The sequence below is a fragment of the Artibeus jamaicensis genome, unplaced genomic scaffold (assembly GCF_021234435.1).
Source record: "Artibeus jamaicensis isolate MK-2021 breed Jamaican fruit bat unplaced genomic scaffold, CSHL_Jam_final contig_482, whole genome shotgun sequence".
Taxonomy (NCBI): domain Eukaryota; kingdom Metazoa; phylum Chordata; class Mammalia; order Chiroptera; family Phyllostomidae; genus Artibeus; species Artibeus jamaicensis.
This window is the reverse complement of record NW_026521857.1, coordinates 15,183,650-15,201,145: the sequence shown is the minus strand read 5'-3', so window position 1 is coordinate 15,201,145 and position 17,496 is coordinate 15,183,650. Positions and strand designations below refer to the sequence as shown.

The 17,496-nt window shown below is 37.8% G+C and overlaps 1 protein-coding gene across 1 annotated transcript in view; it reads left to right on the top strand.

Moving 5' to 3' along the window:
* RPAP2 (RNA polymerase II associated protein 2) overlaps positions 1–17,496 on the top strand; it is a 105,755-nt gene that overhangs the window by 20,303 nt on the left and 67,956 nt on the right. The window contains exons 7-8 of the mRNA XM_037162049.2: positions 7,601–7,636; positions 11,961–12,873. Coding sequence (XP_037017944.2) covers positions 7,601–7,636; positions 11,961–12,873 — 949 coding nt within the window. The remainder of the gene's footprint in view (positions 1–7,600; positions 7,637–11,960; positions 12,874–17,496) is intronic.

Below are 17,496 nucleotides of genomic sequence, written 5' to 3'. Positions count from 1 at the left end.
AGATAAGACCTTAGCACTTTAGACAAGCCATCTTATTTAATTCAGCCCTTACAACATCCTTGGGGAAGTACTCCTATCCATTTTATTGATGGCGGAACTGAGGCTTAGAAAAATTGACTCACCCACTCAAAAGTTTAGTCACCCACATCTATATATCACTTACCTCATATCTATCAATTTCAGATTTAAACCTAGGTTTGTCTGTCTCAAAGCCGGCTCTTTTTGCATCCCTTTGGTCTTGTTTCTGGTTCATCCTGTTTCCTCTCCACAGTGTCCTCATGTGTTTTTTTCCCTTTGTTTTTCTTTTTACCGACTCTGATACATTCAGACCTTTTTTCTTCTTAAACTTTGAACCTGACTCCCAACTCATAGTACATAATTTACCACTTAACTGAAACGATTCAACATTTTCTTTCATATGGTCTCTCATTTCTCTACCTCCTCATTGCTGATAGAGTATCCTCTATGTTACTGATACTGTTCTGTCACCAGGGTTAGCTTTATGATTTACTCTTATTTTCTTCCTCTTTAATGTTCTTTTTGTATTGTTTCTTTTTCTTCTACCTTAAAAAGGAAAAAAATCCTGAAAAATAACCATTAATTTAGCAGTCCTATAGTAATTGGTGATGTTATCAAGTTATTTCAGTAGAGTAATGCCTACAGAAGCCAGGAAGCAGAGAGTTGATGGCTGAATAGGAATTGAAAATGATGAGTGCACACATCTTTAAAGAAGGCTTACAATGAAAGGGGGCCGGGCTGTATGATTGAAGGACAGAGTCTAAGAGATAGGAAACATTTACTAATAGGAAAACATACAAAAGGAAAGAGAAAAAGGGAGAGGTTTGTGGAGTGAAATCATACGATTAACCTCAAATGCCTTTATATACAAACTACATTTTTATAGACCCAGTTTAATCTGAGCTTTTCTGAATTCATTGGCTCAGCAAGAAGTGTTTCAGAATTCTGTAATTTCCTGTGGCAGCTCATACATCATCTGGTACTTATCAAATACTCTCTTGAATTATATGATGCAACAGTTTAGTTCTATGAGTCATGCTGTCAGGGTTTGATTCTTGGCTCTACCACTTACAAGCTGTGTGACTTTCAGCAAATACTTCTTCATTTGACACTCAGTCTTTTTATCTGTGTCATAGGGATGATAGTAGAAGGTACATGATTCTTACAAGGATTAATATTTATAAAGCTCTTAGAGCATGCATATTTCTTCTACAAAATTCTAATGTCCTTAGGAATAGGAACCTATTCTTTGTATTACTTACCACACCTACCATAGTCGATACATATAGTAGTTCATAATTTTATTAGTGAAGGAATTTGCCGAATGATAGAATATACTCTATTTGCAGGTTAGCCCTTTAGTTGAAGAATCCAATTGAGAATCTCTGTGTCTACACATACTTTCTTTCCTACAGTGATACTCAAACCCTAGTGTAGGACCAAATGCCAGACAGCTGCATGATACTGAAGCTTCATAATTTTAGGCAGGAAGACTTGGGCCAGGAAATGGGATAGGAAGAGTGAGAGAACTATAAGCGGAAGTGGGAGCAAATAGTAGGTAATAAAACACTCTATTGTAAACATTAGCATATTTTTTAGGCCAAAAAACCTCTTAATGGTAGTTATAAGTGTCTCTGGAGTATTCAAGGCTAATCAGCACCCAAGCAGTGTCATTTGTTTTCTTTGAGCAACAGCAAACCATCATAGCTTCTATGACTACAGTTTTAGTGAGTGGGAAGAAGTAAACAGAACAATTTGGATGATTGGAAAATGATACACCTCAATTGGCTGAGGGACTAAGGAAGAAGAAAAAATAGATTACATTTTTACTCTCAGGCAACTCACTGCCATTGCCTTATTTTGCCTTTTCCCCCTGATTTTTTTTTAGCATCTATCTTGGGAAATTCCTGAACTGCAAGGGAATCTCTAGAGCAGGGATGGCAAATATTGGCTTCATATTGTATGCCTCCTGGTGTGTGATACTGAAGAGGAGTGTAGTGGGAAAGAATGCCTTGGTCAGTTAGCAGTGTCTTCAGTAACAAGAGGGTTACTGAGAGAGCCTGTTCTCCACAGGGCCTCCTGTGCTGGAGACTGAACAAAAGACGAATGGATTATCCGGGTAATAGTTATATGATTGATGCCGTGATATTACTTATATAGGAAAACATTTGTAACTGACATTTTTCACTAGCAATCTTTAAATGTCATAACTCAAGTGACTTCTGTTTCTATCTGTCCATTTAACTTGACTTTTTAAAATTGAAGGTGCTTTGTAATATGGCCTTGGTTGCAGCCCTGTTTTGCCCTTTAAATGGGATTTGTGCTTGGTGCCTTCTCTTTGATACACACCTACTACCTTATATTTACTTTTTTCCTATTAATTGACTTTTTAGAGCAATTTTTGATTCACAGCAAAAATGGAGAAGGTACAGAGATTTCCTGTGTGCCCCCTGCCCCCACACAAATCATAGTCTCCTTTATTATTAGCAACATCTCTTCCAAAGTGGTACATTTATTACATTTGATGAGCATGTTATTATCACTCAAAGTCCATGGTTTACGTTAGGGTTAACTCTTGGTATTGTACATTCTATGGGTTTGGACAAATAAGTAATGACTTGTATCTACCATTTGGAATATCATGCCCTAAGAATCCTCTGTGCTCAACCTATTCCTTTCTCTCCACCCTGCCCTCCCTCCCCCACAACGACTGATATTCACCTTTTTTCAGAATGTTACATAGTTGGAATTATTAACAGTATATAGCCTTTAGATTAGCTTCTTCTACTTAGCAATATGCATTTAAGTTGCCTCTATGTTTTCATAGCTTGATGACTCATTTCTTTCAGTGCTGAATAATATTCCATTGTCTGGATATACCACAGTTTATCCGTGCACCTACTGAAGGGCACCTCAGTTGTTTTCAAGTTTTGGCAGCTATGAATAGAGCTGCTATAAATATCCATGCGTAGGTTTTTGTGTGGACATAGGTTTTCCTCTCCTTTGGATAAATACCAAGGTGCATGATTTGTGGATTGTATGGTAAGAGTATGTTTAGTTTTGTAAGAAACCACCACCATGTGAAGGTGAACTTCTGACCAAGATGGAGGCCTAGGTAGATACTTTGCGTCCTCACACAACCAAAAGGACAACAACAAATTTAAAAACAGAAAACAACCAGAACTGCCAGAAAAATCAAACTGTATGGCAGTCTGACAACCAAGGAATCAAGGAAGAAACACTCATCTAGACTGGTGGAAGGGGCAGAGACGGGCAGCCAGGGCACAGAGGACTCATGGTAAGGCAGCAGATGAAGGACCATGGTGGGTAAGGCGGCAGCTTGCAGATCAGGTGAGGTGGTGGCTGGTGGACCAGGCAGGTCCACATTTGGGTGCAGATAAACTGGAGGAACAACTGGGGAACAAGGTAGAGCACCTAACCCAGGGTTCCAGTTCAGGGAAGTAAAGCCTCAAAACCTCTGAATGAAAACACCTGTGGGGATTGAGGCCATAAGAGAAACTCCCAGCCTCACAGGAGAGTTCACTGGAGAGACCCACAGGGTCCTAGAATGTACACAAACCCACCCACCCAGGAATCAGCACCAGAAAGGCCCAATTAGCTTGTGGGTAGTGGGGGAAGTGACAAAGTCCAATGAGAGCTGAGCAAGCAGTGTTGTTTCCTCTTAGACCCTCCCCCACATACAACACCACAATGCAGCCAAGTGGGTGGCCTTACCCTGGTGTATACCTAAGGCTCTGCCCCTTACAACCTAACAGGTATGCCAATACAAAAAAATATGGCCCAAGTAAAAGATCAAAACTCCAGAAAAACACTAGAGTGAACCAATAGCCAACCTATCGGTTGCACAATTCAAAACACTGGTAATCAGATGCTCTCAGAAATGGTTAAGTATGATTGCAAAATAGAGGAAGAAGTGAAGGCTATGAAAAGTGAAATAAAGGAAAATGTACAGGGAACCAACAGTGAAGGGAAGGAAACCAGGACTGAAATCAACTATTTGGAGCTGAAGGAAGAAGTAAACACTCAACCAGAACAGAATGTAAAAACAAGAATTCAGGAAAATGAGGAGAGGCTCAGGAACCTCCAGAACAACTTTAAATGTTCCACAGGGGAAGAAGAGGAAGAGCAAGAAATTGAAAACTTACTCGAACAAATAATAAAGGAGAACTTCCCCAATCTGGCAAAGGAAATAGACATCCAGGAAGTCCAAGAAGCCCAGAGAGTCCTAAAGAAGTTGGACCCAAGGAAGCACACACCAAGTCACATCATAATTCTATTACTCAAGATTAAAGAGAAGGAGAAAATCTTAAAAGCAGCTAGAGAAAAGGAGACAGTTACCTACAAAGGAGTCCCCAGAAGACTGTCAGCTGATTTCTTAAACCTTGTAGGCAAGAAGGGACTGGAAAGAAGTATTCCAAGTCATGAAAGGCAAGCCCTAAATCTAAGATTGCTCTATGCAGCAAAGCTTTCATTTAGAATGGAGGGCAGATAAATTGCTTCCCAGATAAGGTCAAGTTAAAGGAGTTAATCATCACCAAGCCCTTATTAAGTGAAATGTTAAAGGAACTTATCTAAGAAAAAGAAGATGATCAAAAATATGAAGAGTAAGCCTTGGCTGGTGTAGCTCAGTGGATTGAGCGCAGGCCTGTGAACCAGAGGATCGAGGTTTGATTCCCAGTCAGGGCACATGCCTGGGTTGCAAGCCAGTTCCCAGCAGGGGATGCACTAGAGTCAACCATACATTGATGTTTCTCTCCCTCTCTCCTTCCCCTCTAAAGATAAATAAATGAAATCTTTTTAAAAAAAACACGAAGAGTAAAATGACAACAAACTCACAACTATCAACAACTGAACCTAAATCTATAAACAGATTAAGTATACAGAAAACTAAATGGAGTTATATTCTAGTTCATCAATAAGACAACATTGTCAATTTCATTTAATCCGTTTTATAGCCTCTAAAAGACATTTTTTCTGAGTCACTTCAGAAGTATTTTACAGTTTTCTTGTCCTTGTAGATTCATTTGCTATTATATTTTCTCCTTTTTATATCTATCTAAGAGCTTTTCCTACCCCCTTTTTAATATAATACCCAGCTAAATGTGATTTCTGGTATTGCATAGCAGAATTATCCCTAGAATTAAATTAAACCACCTGTCTACATAGTTCACTTCCATACTACAGTACAACTTCTTTCTCAGAAATTAGAGCAAAAAGCCTTACTAACCATATAAAGGAAATACAAAAGTTTGTGTAATCTGTGTTCTCAGAGTGTTTGTGTTCTATTTAAGAAATCAGAATTAAACATGAAAAGGAAGACATTTAGATAACTTAGTATTATCTGAATTTATTACCTAATAATAAATTACATAGAGTACATGATTAATATATACTAATTGTACATACTTTGGAATTTAGAGAAGAGAGTGATTTACATTAACAGGTTAGTTACCAGGGAAAACTTTATTTGCCTCATGGGATATGAACTTAGTTCTGAAATATGAGTAAATTTTGCATAGAAATATTAATCCTGATTTCTTAGAGATGAGTTTTGTGATATTTTGTCCCATAATTTTCTCTTTTTTCCTTAAGATTTTACTTATTTATCTTTAGTGGGGAAGGGAAGAAGAGAGGGAGCGAAATATCAATGTATGGTTGCCTCTCATGCATCCCCTGCTAGGAACTGGCCTGCAACCCAGGCATGTGCCCTGACTGGGAATCGAACTGCGGTTGTTTGGTTCACAGGCCCGTGCTCAATCCACTGAGCTACACCAGCCAGGGCTGTTCCATAATTTTCTTTAAAAATCTTTATATGAACTGTATTCCTTTAATTATACCTTTTTTTTTATTGTTACTCTATTACAGTTGTCCCATTTATTTCCCTTTTGCCCTCCACCTAACCCACCTCCGCTCCCATAGTCCATCCCCACACTATTGTCCATGTTCATGGGTCATTCATACATGCTCTTTAACTAGTCCCTTCCCCGTCTTTCCACCCTTAACCCCCTCCCCCCTTCCCTCTGGCTGCTGTCAGTCTCTTCCATGTTAGCATGTCTCTGGTTCTATTTTGCTTATTTGTTTATTTTGTTCATTAGATTCCTGGTATAAGTGACATCACAAGATATATTTGTCTGTCACCAACTGTCAGGTTATTTCACTTAGCATAATATTCTCCAGTTCCATCCATGCTGCCTTGAAGTGTAGGAGCTCCTTCTTTCTTTTTGCTCTGTAGTATTCCATTGTGTAAATGGACCACAGTTTTTTGACCCACTCATTTACTGATTGGTACTTAGGCTGTTGGCAGCACTTGATTATTATAAATAGTGCTGCTGTGAACATAGGGGTGCATTAGTACTTCTGAATTGGTGTTTTGAGATTTTTATGGTATCCCAGCAGTGGAATTGCTGAGTCAAAAGGCAGTTCCATTTTCAATTTTCTAAGGAAATTCCATGCTGTTTTCCACACTGGCTGCACCAGTCCTCATTCCCATCAACAGTGTGCTAGTGTTCCCTTTTCTCTACATCCTCGTCAGCACTTGTTGTTTGTTGATTTGTTAATGATAATGACTTTGACAGGTTTGAAGTGATATCTCATTGTGCTTTTAATTTGCATCTCTCTGATGACTAGTGATGTTGAGCAACTTTTCATATGTCTTTGGGCCCTCTGTGTGTCCTCCTTGGAGAAGTATTGATTCAGGTCCTTTGCCCATTTTTTAATTGGATTATATGTTTTCCTGGTGTTGAACCATATGAGTTCTTTATATATTTTGGAGATTAAACTCTTGTCCAAGAGTTTGGCAAATATGTTTTCCCAGAGGGTTGGCTCCTTTTTCATTTTGATGTTGGTTTCTTTAACTGTGTGGAAGCTTTTTAATTTGATATAGTCCCATTTATTTTTTTCTTTATGTCCCTTGCCCTAGAAGATATATGTATGTGTGTGTGTGTGTGTATATATATATATATATATGCGCAAAAATATTGCTATGTGGGATATCTGAAATTTTACTGCCTGTGTTTTCAGCTAGGACTTTTATGGTATCATGACTTAATTAAGTTTTTTATCCATTTTGAGTTTATTTTGGTGTATGATATAAGGTGGTAATCTAGTTTCTTTCTTTCTTTTATTTTTGGATGTACCAGTCCACTTCTCCCAACACCATTTATTGAAGATGCTATTTTTACTCTATTGTATGCTCATGCTCCCTTTGTCAAATATTAATTGACCATAGAGACATGAGTTTATTTCTGGGCTCTCTATTTTGTTCCATTGATCTATATGTCTGTTCTTATGCCAGTACCAGGCTGTTTTGATTATGGTGGCCTTATAGTTTAGTTTTATATCAGGTATTGTGATCACTCCAACTTTGTTCTTCTTTCTCAAGATTGCTGAGACTATTTGGGGTCTTTTTTGGTTCCACTTAAATTTTTGGAGTATTTGTTCTAGATTAGTGAATATACCATTGGTTTTTAAATTATATTTTCTATCTACTTGATCTGTAAACACTTCAAAGTATTTGACATATCAGTTACCTTCAGTTTTTAATTTTGTGTTTTTGTCACAGGCATCCTGATTTTCAGCTGCTACAGGAAGGACAGAGGTATGGTTGAATCAGCGTCACTTACCTTCTTTATATTTATGTTAATAGAAACATTAAGAGTAAACCAGGTGGTATGAGCTCTTGGACTTCCTGTGCTGATGCAGTATGTAAGTGCCTATTCTAGCCCACACAAAGAAATATTTGCCTTGTACAGCTTTTTCCTTTGTAAGATGATGTGTTTGCGCTATATGATTTATCATGCAGCTGTTTCTACCAAGAAAGTCTAATTGAACCTGTTGAAATATGACACAAACACAGCTTCCATCTGAGATACTGTGCTGCTTTGTCAACTACATTGTGCCAGTTACACTTGTTGAAAAGTTTTTATAGTTGTATTTTTATAGGATTTCAAAATGTTAATGTATCAGTTAATTATTTGAAAGAGTGTCTAAAGCATTAATAAAAATTCTAAGTTGTGATTTTTTTTCTAAATTCCCCTCATGGTGTTGCTTGCCTAACCATAATCATCTTTCAGAACATGTCCTTTTATCTCCCAGAATAAATTGTTGTGGTTATCAGTCATTACCTTAGTTACATGGACTTGAGCACAAGTGAGAGATATTTATTTGTTCATGTATGTCTAATTTATAGTTCAAAGTAGTATAGAAAAATATAATACCTTTAGCCTCGGCTAGGTGGCTTAGTTGGTCAGAGCATCATCTCATACATCAAAAGGTTGTGGGTTCAATTCCCAGTCAGGGTATATACCTAGGTTACGGGTTCAGTCTCCAGTCGGGGTGCTTATTGGAGGCAACTGATCAAACACTAATGTCTCTTTCTCTTTCTCTCCCTCTCCCTTCCTCCTTCCCTCCCTCCCTCCCCCGCTCTCTTCCCCACCCCTCTTCTCTTTCTAAAAATCAATGAACATATCCTCAGGTGAGGATTTTTTTTAATTTAGAAAAATACAATTCCATAAAATTTCAAGAGAAAGTATGAAATACATGAAGGTTTAATTGTTCTTTTCTCTTTTTTTGAAATTATATTTAACAAGAGGCAAGTCCCATGACAATATAGGCTAGATTCTAACTAAAAATGGTATCGGATACTAAATAAACTTTCTCCATTCCCAGCCACAATTTTACTCTCAACTCTTACAGTTTTTTTCTTTTACATACCCTCCCAACCTCCCCATCCAGCATTTTTTAAATTGCTCAGTTATTTCATTTTATTTTTAAAGATCATTTCTAAAAATGTAATAGCCTTTTTAGGGGGAGCAATTTTACAGAAAAACTGCATGAAAAGTAGAGAGTTCCCATACTCTCTAACTACTACCCACTATGTACTTCTTGACCCAGAATCCTCTTCATCTGGATCCTTCATAGTTCTGACACATGTATTTGCTTAAGAGTAACTGCTCACCCATCCTTCTTTACCTCAAGTTTGTATAGACAGAATTGCTCTTTGCCTTCACTCTTTCAGAATTCTTAATCTTTTCAAACCTGAAAATTGAAGAAATATAGTCAAAGAAAACTGTTGTCTTTTATTTTAGCATTATATTGTAATTCTGGAGTTTCAAATATAAATATCTTTCATTGATAAATGTTGATTTGGTAACTTTATTTTCTGCTGTGACTGATTTTCTTATATTTTTCTTTTTTTTTAAATTTTTTAATTGATTATGCTGTTACAGTTGTTCTATTCCCCCTTTCATTCCCCTCCACCCTACCCCCCATCCCCACCATTACCCCCCTTTAGTTTATGACCATGTGTCTCAAGTCCTTTAGATTCTATATTTACCATGCTATTCTTGCCCCCCCTTCTATTTTCTGTCTACTGTCTATGCTACTTATTTTCTGTACCTTCTCCCGCCTTCTCCTTCTCCTCCTCCCCCTCCCCTGTTGCTAACCCTCCTTGAGATCTTCATTTCTATGTTTCCACTCCTGATCTAGCTGTCCTTTTAGTTTGCTTTCGTTTTAGGTGTGGTTGTTAATAACTGTGAGTCTGTTGTCCTTTCACTGTTCATGTTTCTTTAACTTCTTTTTCTTAGATAAGTCCCTTTAACATTTCATATAATAAGGGCGTGGTGGTGATGAACTCCTTGAATTTGATCTTATCTGAGAAGCACCTTATCTGTCCTTCCATTCTAAATGAAAGTTTTGCTGGATAGAGCAATCTTGGTTGTAGGTCTTTGGTTTTCATGACTTGGAATACCTCTTTCCAGCCCCTTCTTGCCTGTAAGGTCTCTTTTGAGAAATCAGCTGACGGTCTGATGGGGACTTCTTTGTAGGTGACTGTCCCCTTAGCTCTTGCTGCTTCTAGGATTCTCTCCTTCATTTTAATTTTGGCTAATGTAATGATGATGTGCCTTGGTGTATTCCTTCTTGGGTCCAACTTCTTTGGGACTCTCTGAGCTTCCTGGATTTCCTGGAAGTCTATTTCCTTTGCCAGATAGGGGAAGTTCTCCTTTATTATTTGTTCAAATAAGTTTTCCACTGGTGGCTGTGCCTTTCCCCCTTCTGGTACCCCTATAATTCAGATGTTGGAGCGTTTAAAGATGTCCTGGAGGTTCCTAAGACTCTCATTTCTTTGAATTCTTGCTCCTTGACTCTTTTCTGTTTGGCCATTATTTGCTTTCTTCTGGTCCACTCCATTGATTTGAGTCCCAGTTTCCTTTTTATTGCTATTGGTGTCCTGTGCAATTCCATTCATTTCAATTAGTTTCGCCTTCATATATTTGTCTAATTTGTGGCTATAATCAACCAGTTCTGTGAGGATCCTGATGACCAGTGTTTTAAACTGTGCGTCTGAGAGTTTTGCTATTTCTTCATTGCTTAGATCTATGGGCTCTGGGGCTTTGAGATCTTCTTGAGCCATTTTTGGTCTGTTCTGGCCCTTTAAGTGTGAGAAGCGGTGCCTTGGACTCCCAGGTCGCTGGGTTGTGACGCTGTATGTGGGGGCGTGGTCAGAGCGGGGAAATGGCGACCCCCTCTGCTGTTTCTGACAGCTGGGTGAGGAGCAGCGCCTTAGGTGGTTCACCTGGGCCGGGCCACTCTGAGTCGCTGGGTTATGACGCTGTATGTGGAGGTGGGGTCAGAGCGGGGAAATGGCGGTGCCCTTCACTGCCGCTTGCTGCGGGGACCCGCTGGGCCCTGGTCCAACCACCCACTCCCTCGCCTGTCCACCCGTGCACAAATGCGCGACCACAGTCAACACGCAGCACCGCTCCCCCGCTGTCTCCCCCGCGGTCGCTCGCTCGGTCGCTCACTAGTTCCAAGCCTGCGCCTGGATTCCGCGCGTCTGGATTCCGCGCCTGAGTCCGTCTGACCGAGATTTCCTGTGCAACCCCGCTTCACCAGCCACTGGTTTCACCCCTTACCGGTCAGGCTGAAGAATTTGTTGTTAACGGACTTCCGAAAAGTTCAATTTTCCGTGTTCTGGCTGTGTTTTCTGTTGCTAATATTCAGTTGTCTCTAAACTTGGTTGTGTGAGAAGGCACGGCACGTCCACCTATGCCTCCATCTTGGCGGAAGTCCAGTATCCTGATTTTCTTATATTTTACATTCTTTGGAATTTTCAGTCTAACTATCAACCAGAATTGGTAAATGTTTAAACATCTCTTTTTATCTTTCAAAGCCTAAACATAGTTTCTATAATATGTGTGCATGTATGTATACATACATGTATATTTGAGAAACCATAAGTGAAGTTTTCAAAAGGAAAAAAAACTTTTCTTTAAAAAGGGGTATATGAAACAGTCACAGCAGTGGAGCAGGCCAATATCAAAAATAAGTCAGTAGGTTGACATTATCAAATGTTTATTTTTTTCTCTTTCTTGTTCTGTTTTAACACTTTTAAAGTAAATTGGGAGGCCCAGCTAGTGTGTCTCTGTTGGTTGGAGCATTGTCCCGTGTACTGCAAGGTTGAGAGTTCAATTTCAGGGCACATCCCTAGGTTGTGGGTTTGATCCCCAGTCAGGGAATCTATGAGAGGCAACCAGTGGATGTTTCTCTTTGTTATCGATGTTTCTCTCTCTCTCCCTCTCTGTCCCTCTCTCTCCCCCCCTCCCCTCCTAGTCCCTACCTCTCTTTCTAAAAAAAGCAATGGAAATATGTCCTTGGGTGAGGATAAAAAAATTATAGTGATTGGGGGCAAAGGACAAGGTAAGAAGAGAATTACATCAAATAAATAAGATGTACAGAAATTACAGAATTAGAGCTTTCTTCTGAAGTGTGTATATGTGTACAGGCTTGTATAACTAACTCTAAACCTATGAATAAGGCTTTGAATGGGGAATACAGATTTCTGCCTTGAATGGTAGAAAGTACGAGTATTGTGGGACATTCTGTTTTTCTGTTACAGTTATTTTGTTTCTTTTCTTCTACAGTGGCCATTCTGGAGAAGAAGTACAGTTATGCAGTAAGGCCATTAAAACATCAGATATTGACAACCCCAGCCATTTTGAGAAGCAATATGAACCGAGTTCTTCTAGCACTCACAGTGATAGTAGCAGTGATAATGAACAAGACTTTGTTTCCTCCATTCTACCAGAAAACAGACCAAATGCAAAGGGTATAAGGCCACAGCTACAGAAAAAAAGCATCATGAAAAAGAAAGCTGGTCAAAAAGCTAACTTCAAGCAAGAACACAGAGAACAAACAGTAATAGATGTTGCTGAGCAGTTAGGCAATTGCAGATTAGATAATCAAGAAAAAGTTGCTGCTTGCGAACTTCCTTTACAGAAAGTAAATAGTCAGATTTCTTCAAATAGTCCTTTGCAACAAAAATTAGAAGCTTCAGAAATTTCTGAAAATAAATACAGTAGTTCAGAAATAACTCTAGTGGGCATAAGTAAGAAAAGTGCTGAGCATTTTAAGCGGAAATTTGCCAAATCAAACCAAGTTTCGAGGTCAGCTTCTAGTTCAGTGCAGGTGTGTCCTGAAGTTGCAAAGGCAAACTTACTTAGAGTTCTGAAGGAGACTTTGATTGAGTGGAGGACTGAAGGAACTTTGAGGTTTTTGAATGGCCACAATTGTGCTTTTGCCCCTCTGGTTAAAGAAGAACTTGATGAAGATGACATAAACTCTGACCCAGAGAGTCATTCTCCTGCCTTCCAGGAATCTCAGGACCGCTTGGATGAGTCTTTGCCTTTTAGGGCCTCAGATGCAGCCATTAAACCACTGCCAAGTTATGAGAGCTTGAAAAAAGAAACTGAAACATTAAACCTAAGGATCAGAGAGTTTTATAGAGGGCGATACATTTTAAATGAAGAAACCACCAAATCACAAGACTCAGAAGAGGTATGTCTTAATGAGAATGAGTTTTCCATGTTGCTAATAATATAAGGAAATATTGGAGCAGGAAGATTTTTCTTCTTGTAGAAATAATTGTTAAATTTTCAGAAGGCTTCTTTAGTTGGTCAGTCTTGGTTTAAAATGCCATCTCCAGTATAGGCACCACTATTTTACAAATAAGTTGAAGTTTGCCCCTGAAAATTTTCATCCATGTGGAACATTTTTCGCTAATGTAGCAATAGCCTAGAATTGTGGGACAGAGTTTTCTTTAAACCTAGCTCTTTACATAATAAGTAGAACCTCTGAAAAGGCTTGTATTTTCTTCATTAGTAGGTATTCTTTCAGATTCCTTTATGGGGTATGTATCTTTGTGTTTTATTCCCAGTGAAACTGTATACAGTGGAGTAGATTTGCTAGTTGAATGTTGAGATACTCATATAATATTTGACAAACATGCCCACAGGATGGGCAATATAATAAAATATATTTTAAATATAAAAGTAAATATATTTTAAGTATATTAAAAATATACTTAAAATATTATAAAAGAAAATAATAGAGGAGACTGTCAGGAAATAATAGAGAAGAAATGGAAAGAGCATATTCAGGTAAGACCTAGATTTGAATATTTGCTGTCATTTACTAGTTCTATGAAAAGATAGTTTCTTGCTTTTGAGTACATATCCATAAATGGGACTATAAGTAGCTTTTCTTGCTCAATTGTTATGAGTTTTAGAGATAATATATATAAATAATTTATTGCAGTGCTTTACATATAATTGGTGCTCAGTAAATAGTAGTTATATGTAGAGACTGAGTTTATGCCACTGAGATTTAGGGAGATTTTTCAATATTTCCAATACCCAGTTTTGGTTGATGTATAATAGTTTGGGAAATTAAGTCATTTGACATGAAGAGAAGTAGGCAGTATCCTGGTTTTTACCACAAAACTTTGTTACTAAAGATTTCTAAGTAAATGTGGCTCTAAATTTAATAACACATTTGGAGATTTACAAAGTAAAAGTGGAAATAGTAAAAATTTAGGAATTTCTTATTTTCTACAGTACATTGCCAAAATCAGTACTGTATTTGAAATCACTTCAATTGTATTATTAGACAGCGTCCATAACTTTTATATTGAGCTTGGAGAAACATTGATTTCTGTCAGCTGCATAAGCCTACCGTAGTACATAAATCGTTTTATCTTTTTTTTAATAAATATTTTATTTATTTATCCTTAGAAGGGAAGGGAAGGAGAGAGGGAGAGAAATATCAATGTATGGTTGCCTCTCGTATGTCCCCTCCTGGGAACTGGCCTGGAACCCAGGCATGTGCCCTGACTGGGAATTGAACCGCGGTTGTTTGGTTTCCAGGCTGTGCTCAGTCCACTGAGCTATACCAGCCAGGGCCGTTTTATCATTTTTATGCTTATAAGCCTTAAGAAGGAAAAATTAACCCCTGAAATTTGACTGCTCCTCTGTTGTACAACATTATATAACTTTAAAAAAAATGATACCTCTTCCTTTGTTTTTGTTTTTGTTTTTTAAGATTTTATTTTTAGAGAGGAGAAGGGAGGGAGAGAAACATCAGTGTGTAGTTGCCTCTTGTGTGCCTTTCACAAGGGACCCGGCCCACAACCCAGGCAGGTGTTCTGACTGGGAATCGAACCAGTGAACCTTTAGTTCATAGTCCTGCATTCAATCCACTGAGCCACACCAGGCAAGGCAGCACAACGTTATGTAGCTTTTTCATGGAAGTATAGTGCAGATAATAAGTGTACAACTCACTGAATTATCACAAATGAATACTATTCAGACTGAGAAGTTTGAGCGAACCAGAGCCCCATTATGTCTCCAACTAGTCATTACTGCTTTCTAAAATGAAGGACTGTTATAACAGCACAGATAAGTTTTGCCAATTTTGAACTATATGTAAATAGATTCTTTGGTGTCCAATTTAATTCATGCAGCATTATGATCATGAACCATTTCTGTTGTTGCCTGTAACTCTAGTTTTATTCTTTCATTGCTGCATAGTATTCCATTATAAAAATGTACCACAATTTATGTATATTAATGAGCATTTAGGCTGTTTCGGTTTGGGGCTATTATGAACTGCTTTTAAGAACTTGCTTATATACAGGGTCTGGAGGAAGTAATGCCTGCATGAGTGTGGTTGGTAGAGTAATAATGTGGGTGTAATAATTTATAGTCTTAATTTGAACATTTCACCTAAATTGTCACTTGGTGTGCTTGAGTGTGATTTTGTTATGTTACAGAATTAAATGCTCATGATTTTGTAATAAAATAGGGGCATTATTCGTGCCAGACCCTGTATTTTCCTAATGTGCATGCATTTCTGTGGGGTATGTACCTAGGAGTGGAATTTCTGGGTCATAATGTGTGGGTATATGCACCTATAATACATAATGACAAATGGTTTTCTGAAATGGTTGTGGCAATTTATATTCTACTACCACAGTCTGAGAATTCCCAGTACTCCACGTTCTTACGATACTTGGTAGTGTTGGTTTTTAACATTCTGGTGGTAATGCTTTTTGGTTACATTTCTCTGATGATTAATGAGTTGAGCACTGTTTCTTTTGCTTATTGACCATTTGGATAGTCTCTTTTGTGAAGTGCCTGAATCTTCTTTCCATTTACCTGTTGAATATATCTAGGTATTTTTTTTCTTACTGATCTGTAGGAACTTTTTATCTATTTAGGATTCAAGCTCATTTTTAGTTATGTGTATTGTGAATACCATCTTTCACTTTGAGACTTGCCCTTTCACAGTCATTACTGGGTCTTCAGTGACTTGAAGAATATTTGCTTAGCCCAGGTTATTTCATTTTCTAGAAGCTTTGTTGTTTTTCTTTCACATTGAGACCTGCAATTCAATTGTGATTGATTTTTGTTTACTGTGGGAGTATAGGTCAGATTTCATTGTTTTCCTTTTGGGAAATGGATACACATCAGAGTTTGAGAAGCATTATTGATTTTTCTTTGTTCGCTCACTCCATCAGAGGTGAAAGAGGCAGGTCAGAGTCTCTTACCATAATTATGGATTTGTTATTTCTCCTTTTAGTTTTATGAATTTTACTTTTAATATTTTGAGACCATGTTATTGGGTACAAATCTAAGATTATACAAATCTAGAATTCAAAATTGAATCTTTAGCATTATGGAGTAACCTTTCTCTACATTGATTTTTCTCTCTTAAGAGTCTACCTCACTGACACTACCATTCTTTATTAGTATTTTCAAGGACTGTCTTTTTTTAAAATCCAAGCTGATAATCTTTATCCTTTATGTGGAGGATTTAGTCCATTTACATTTATTGTTGTAATTGATATAACTGGATTTAAATTTACTGTCTCGTTCATTGGTTGTTGCTTTCTGAATTCCACCTGTTCTGTGTTCCCCTTTCCTTTTTTGCTTTCTTTGTGTTAATACAATTATTCCATTTTTTTACCCTCTATTAGCTTCTTACACATTTTTTTGCTAATTGTCTAGTGGTTACCCTAAAGATTAAAACATGAATCTTTGTCTTATTAATGTTTAATGTAACTTAACAGTTTTATTGCTTCCTGGATAATTAGAACTTTAGAACTTTACCTTTATTTACCCTCTCTTTACTTCTGTGCTCTTGTGTGTGCTTTTTTTCTCTCTACATTTTAAATTCTACAAGATTATTTATAGTCAATATTTAATTGGATTTGTCTAGTTAATTACTCTTTCATTGTTTTTCATTTCTTACTGCATTTCCATTCTTCCATGTGGGATCATTTACCTTGGGCCTAAAGAGTAGCCTTTGTCTCTGGACACGTGGACAAAGCCAAAGGGGGATGGGGTTGAGTGTGGGAGGTGAAGATGGCTGGGGTTGGGGGACAATGGAGACAACTGTACTTGAACAACAATAAAAAAGAGAGAAAAAAAGAGTATCCTTTGTTTCTGTTAATGCCAGTCACTAGTGATAAATTTTCTTAGCCTTTTTTTTTCCTTAAGATTTTATTTATTTATTTTTAGAGAGAGAGAGGAAAGAGGGGAAAAAGGGAGGGAGAGAAACATCAGTGTACGGTTGCCTCTGGCTTGTCCCCAGCCGGGGCCCTGGCCCGAAATTCAGGCATGTGCCCTGACCAGGAAACGAACTGGTGACCCCTTGGTTCGCAGGCTGGCATTCAATCCACTGACCCACATCAGCCAGGGCTCAGTTTTTATCTGTAGCAAAACTTTTTATTTTACTTTTACTTTTTAAAGATATTTTCCTGGAAATTGAATTCTAGATGAGCAGTTATTTTCTTACAGCCCACTGAAAATATTTCCTCGTCTTTAGCTTCTGTTTATTATTCTTATTGCTGCTTTTTTTAAAAACAAATACTGTGTTTTCTTTCTTTAACTACTTCAAAGACTTTTTTTTCTTTAGTTCCCCTCAGTTTTAAAATGCTTTGCATAGTGATTATATTTTTTCGGCTGTAGTAGTACTTGAATCTGTGACTTAATGGAATAGTCTCAGACATTATCAGGCACTGCAGTTAGAGATATGTCAGACCTTTTCACTGGCATCTTCTTTGTCTCGTATTTTCTGTGCTTTGCTTTATGTGGAGGGGGAGGGGGTGATGGGGGTGAC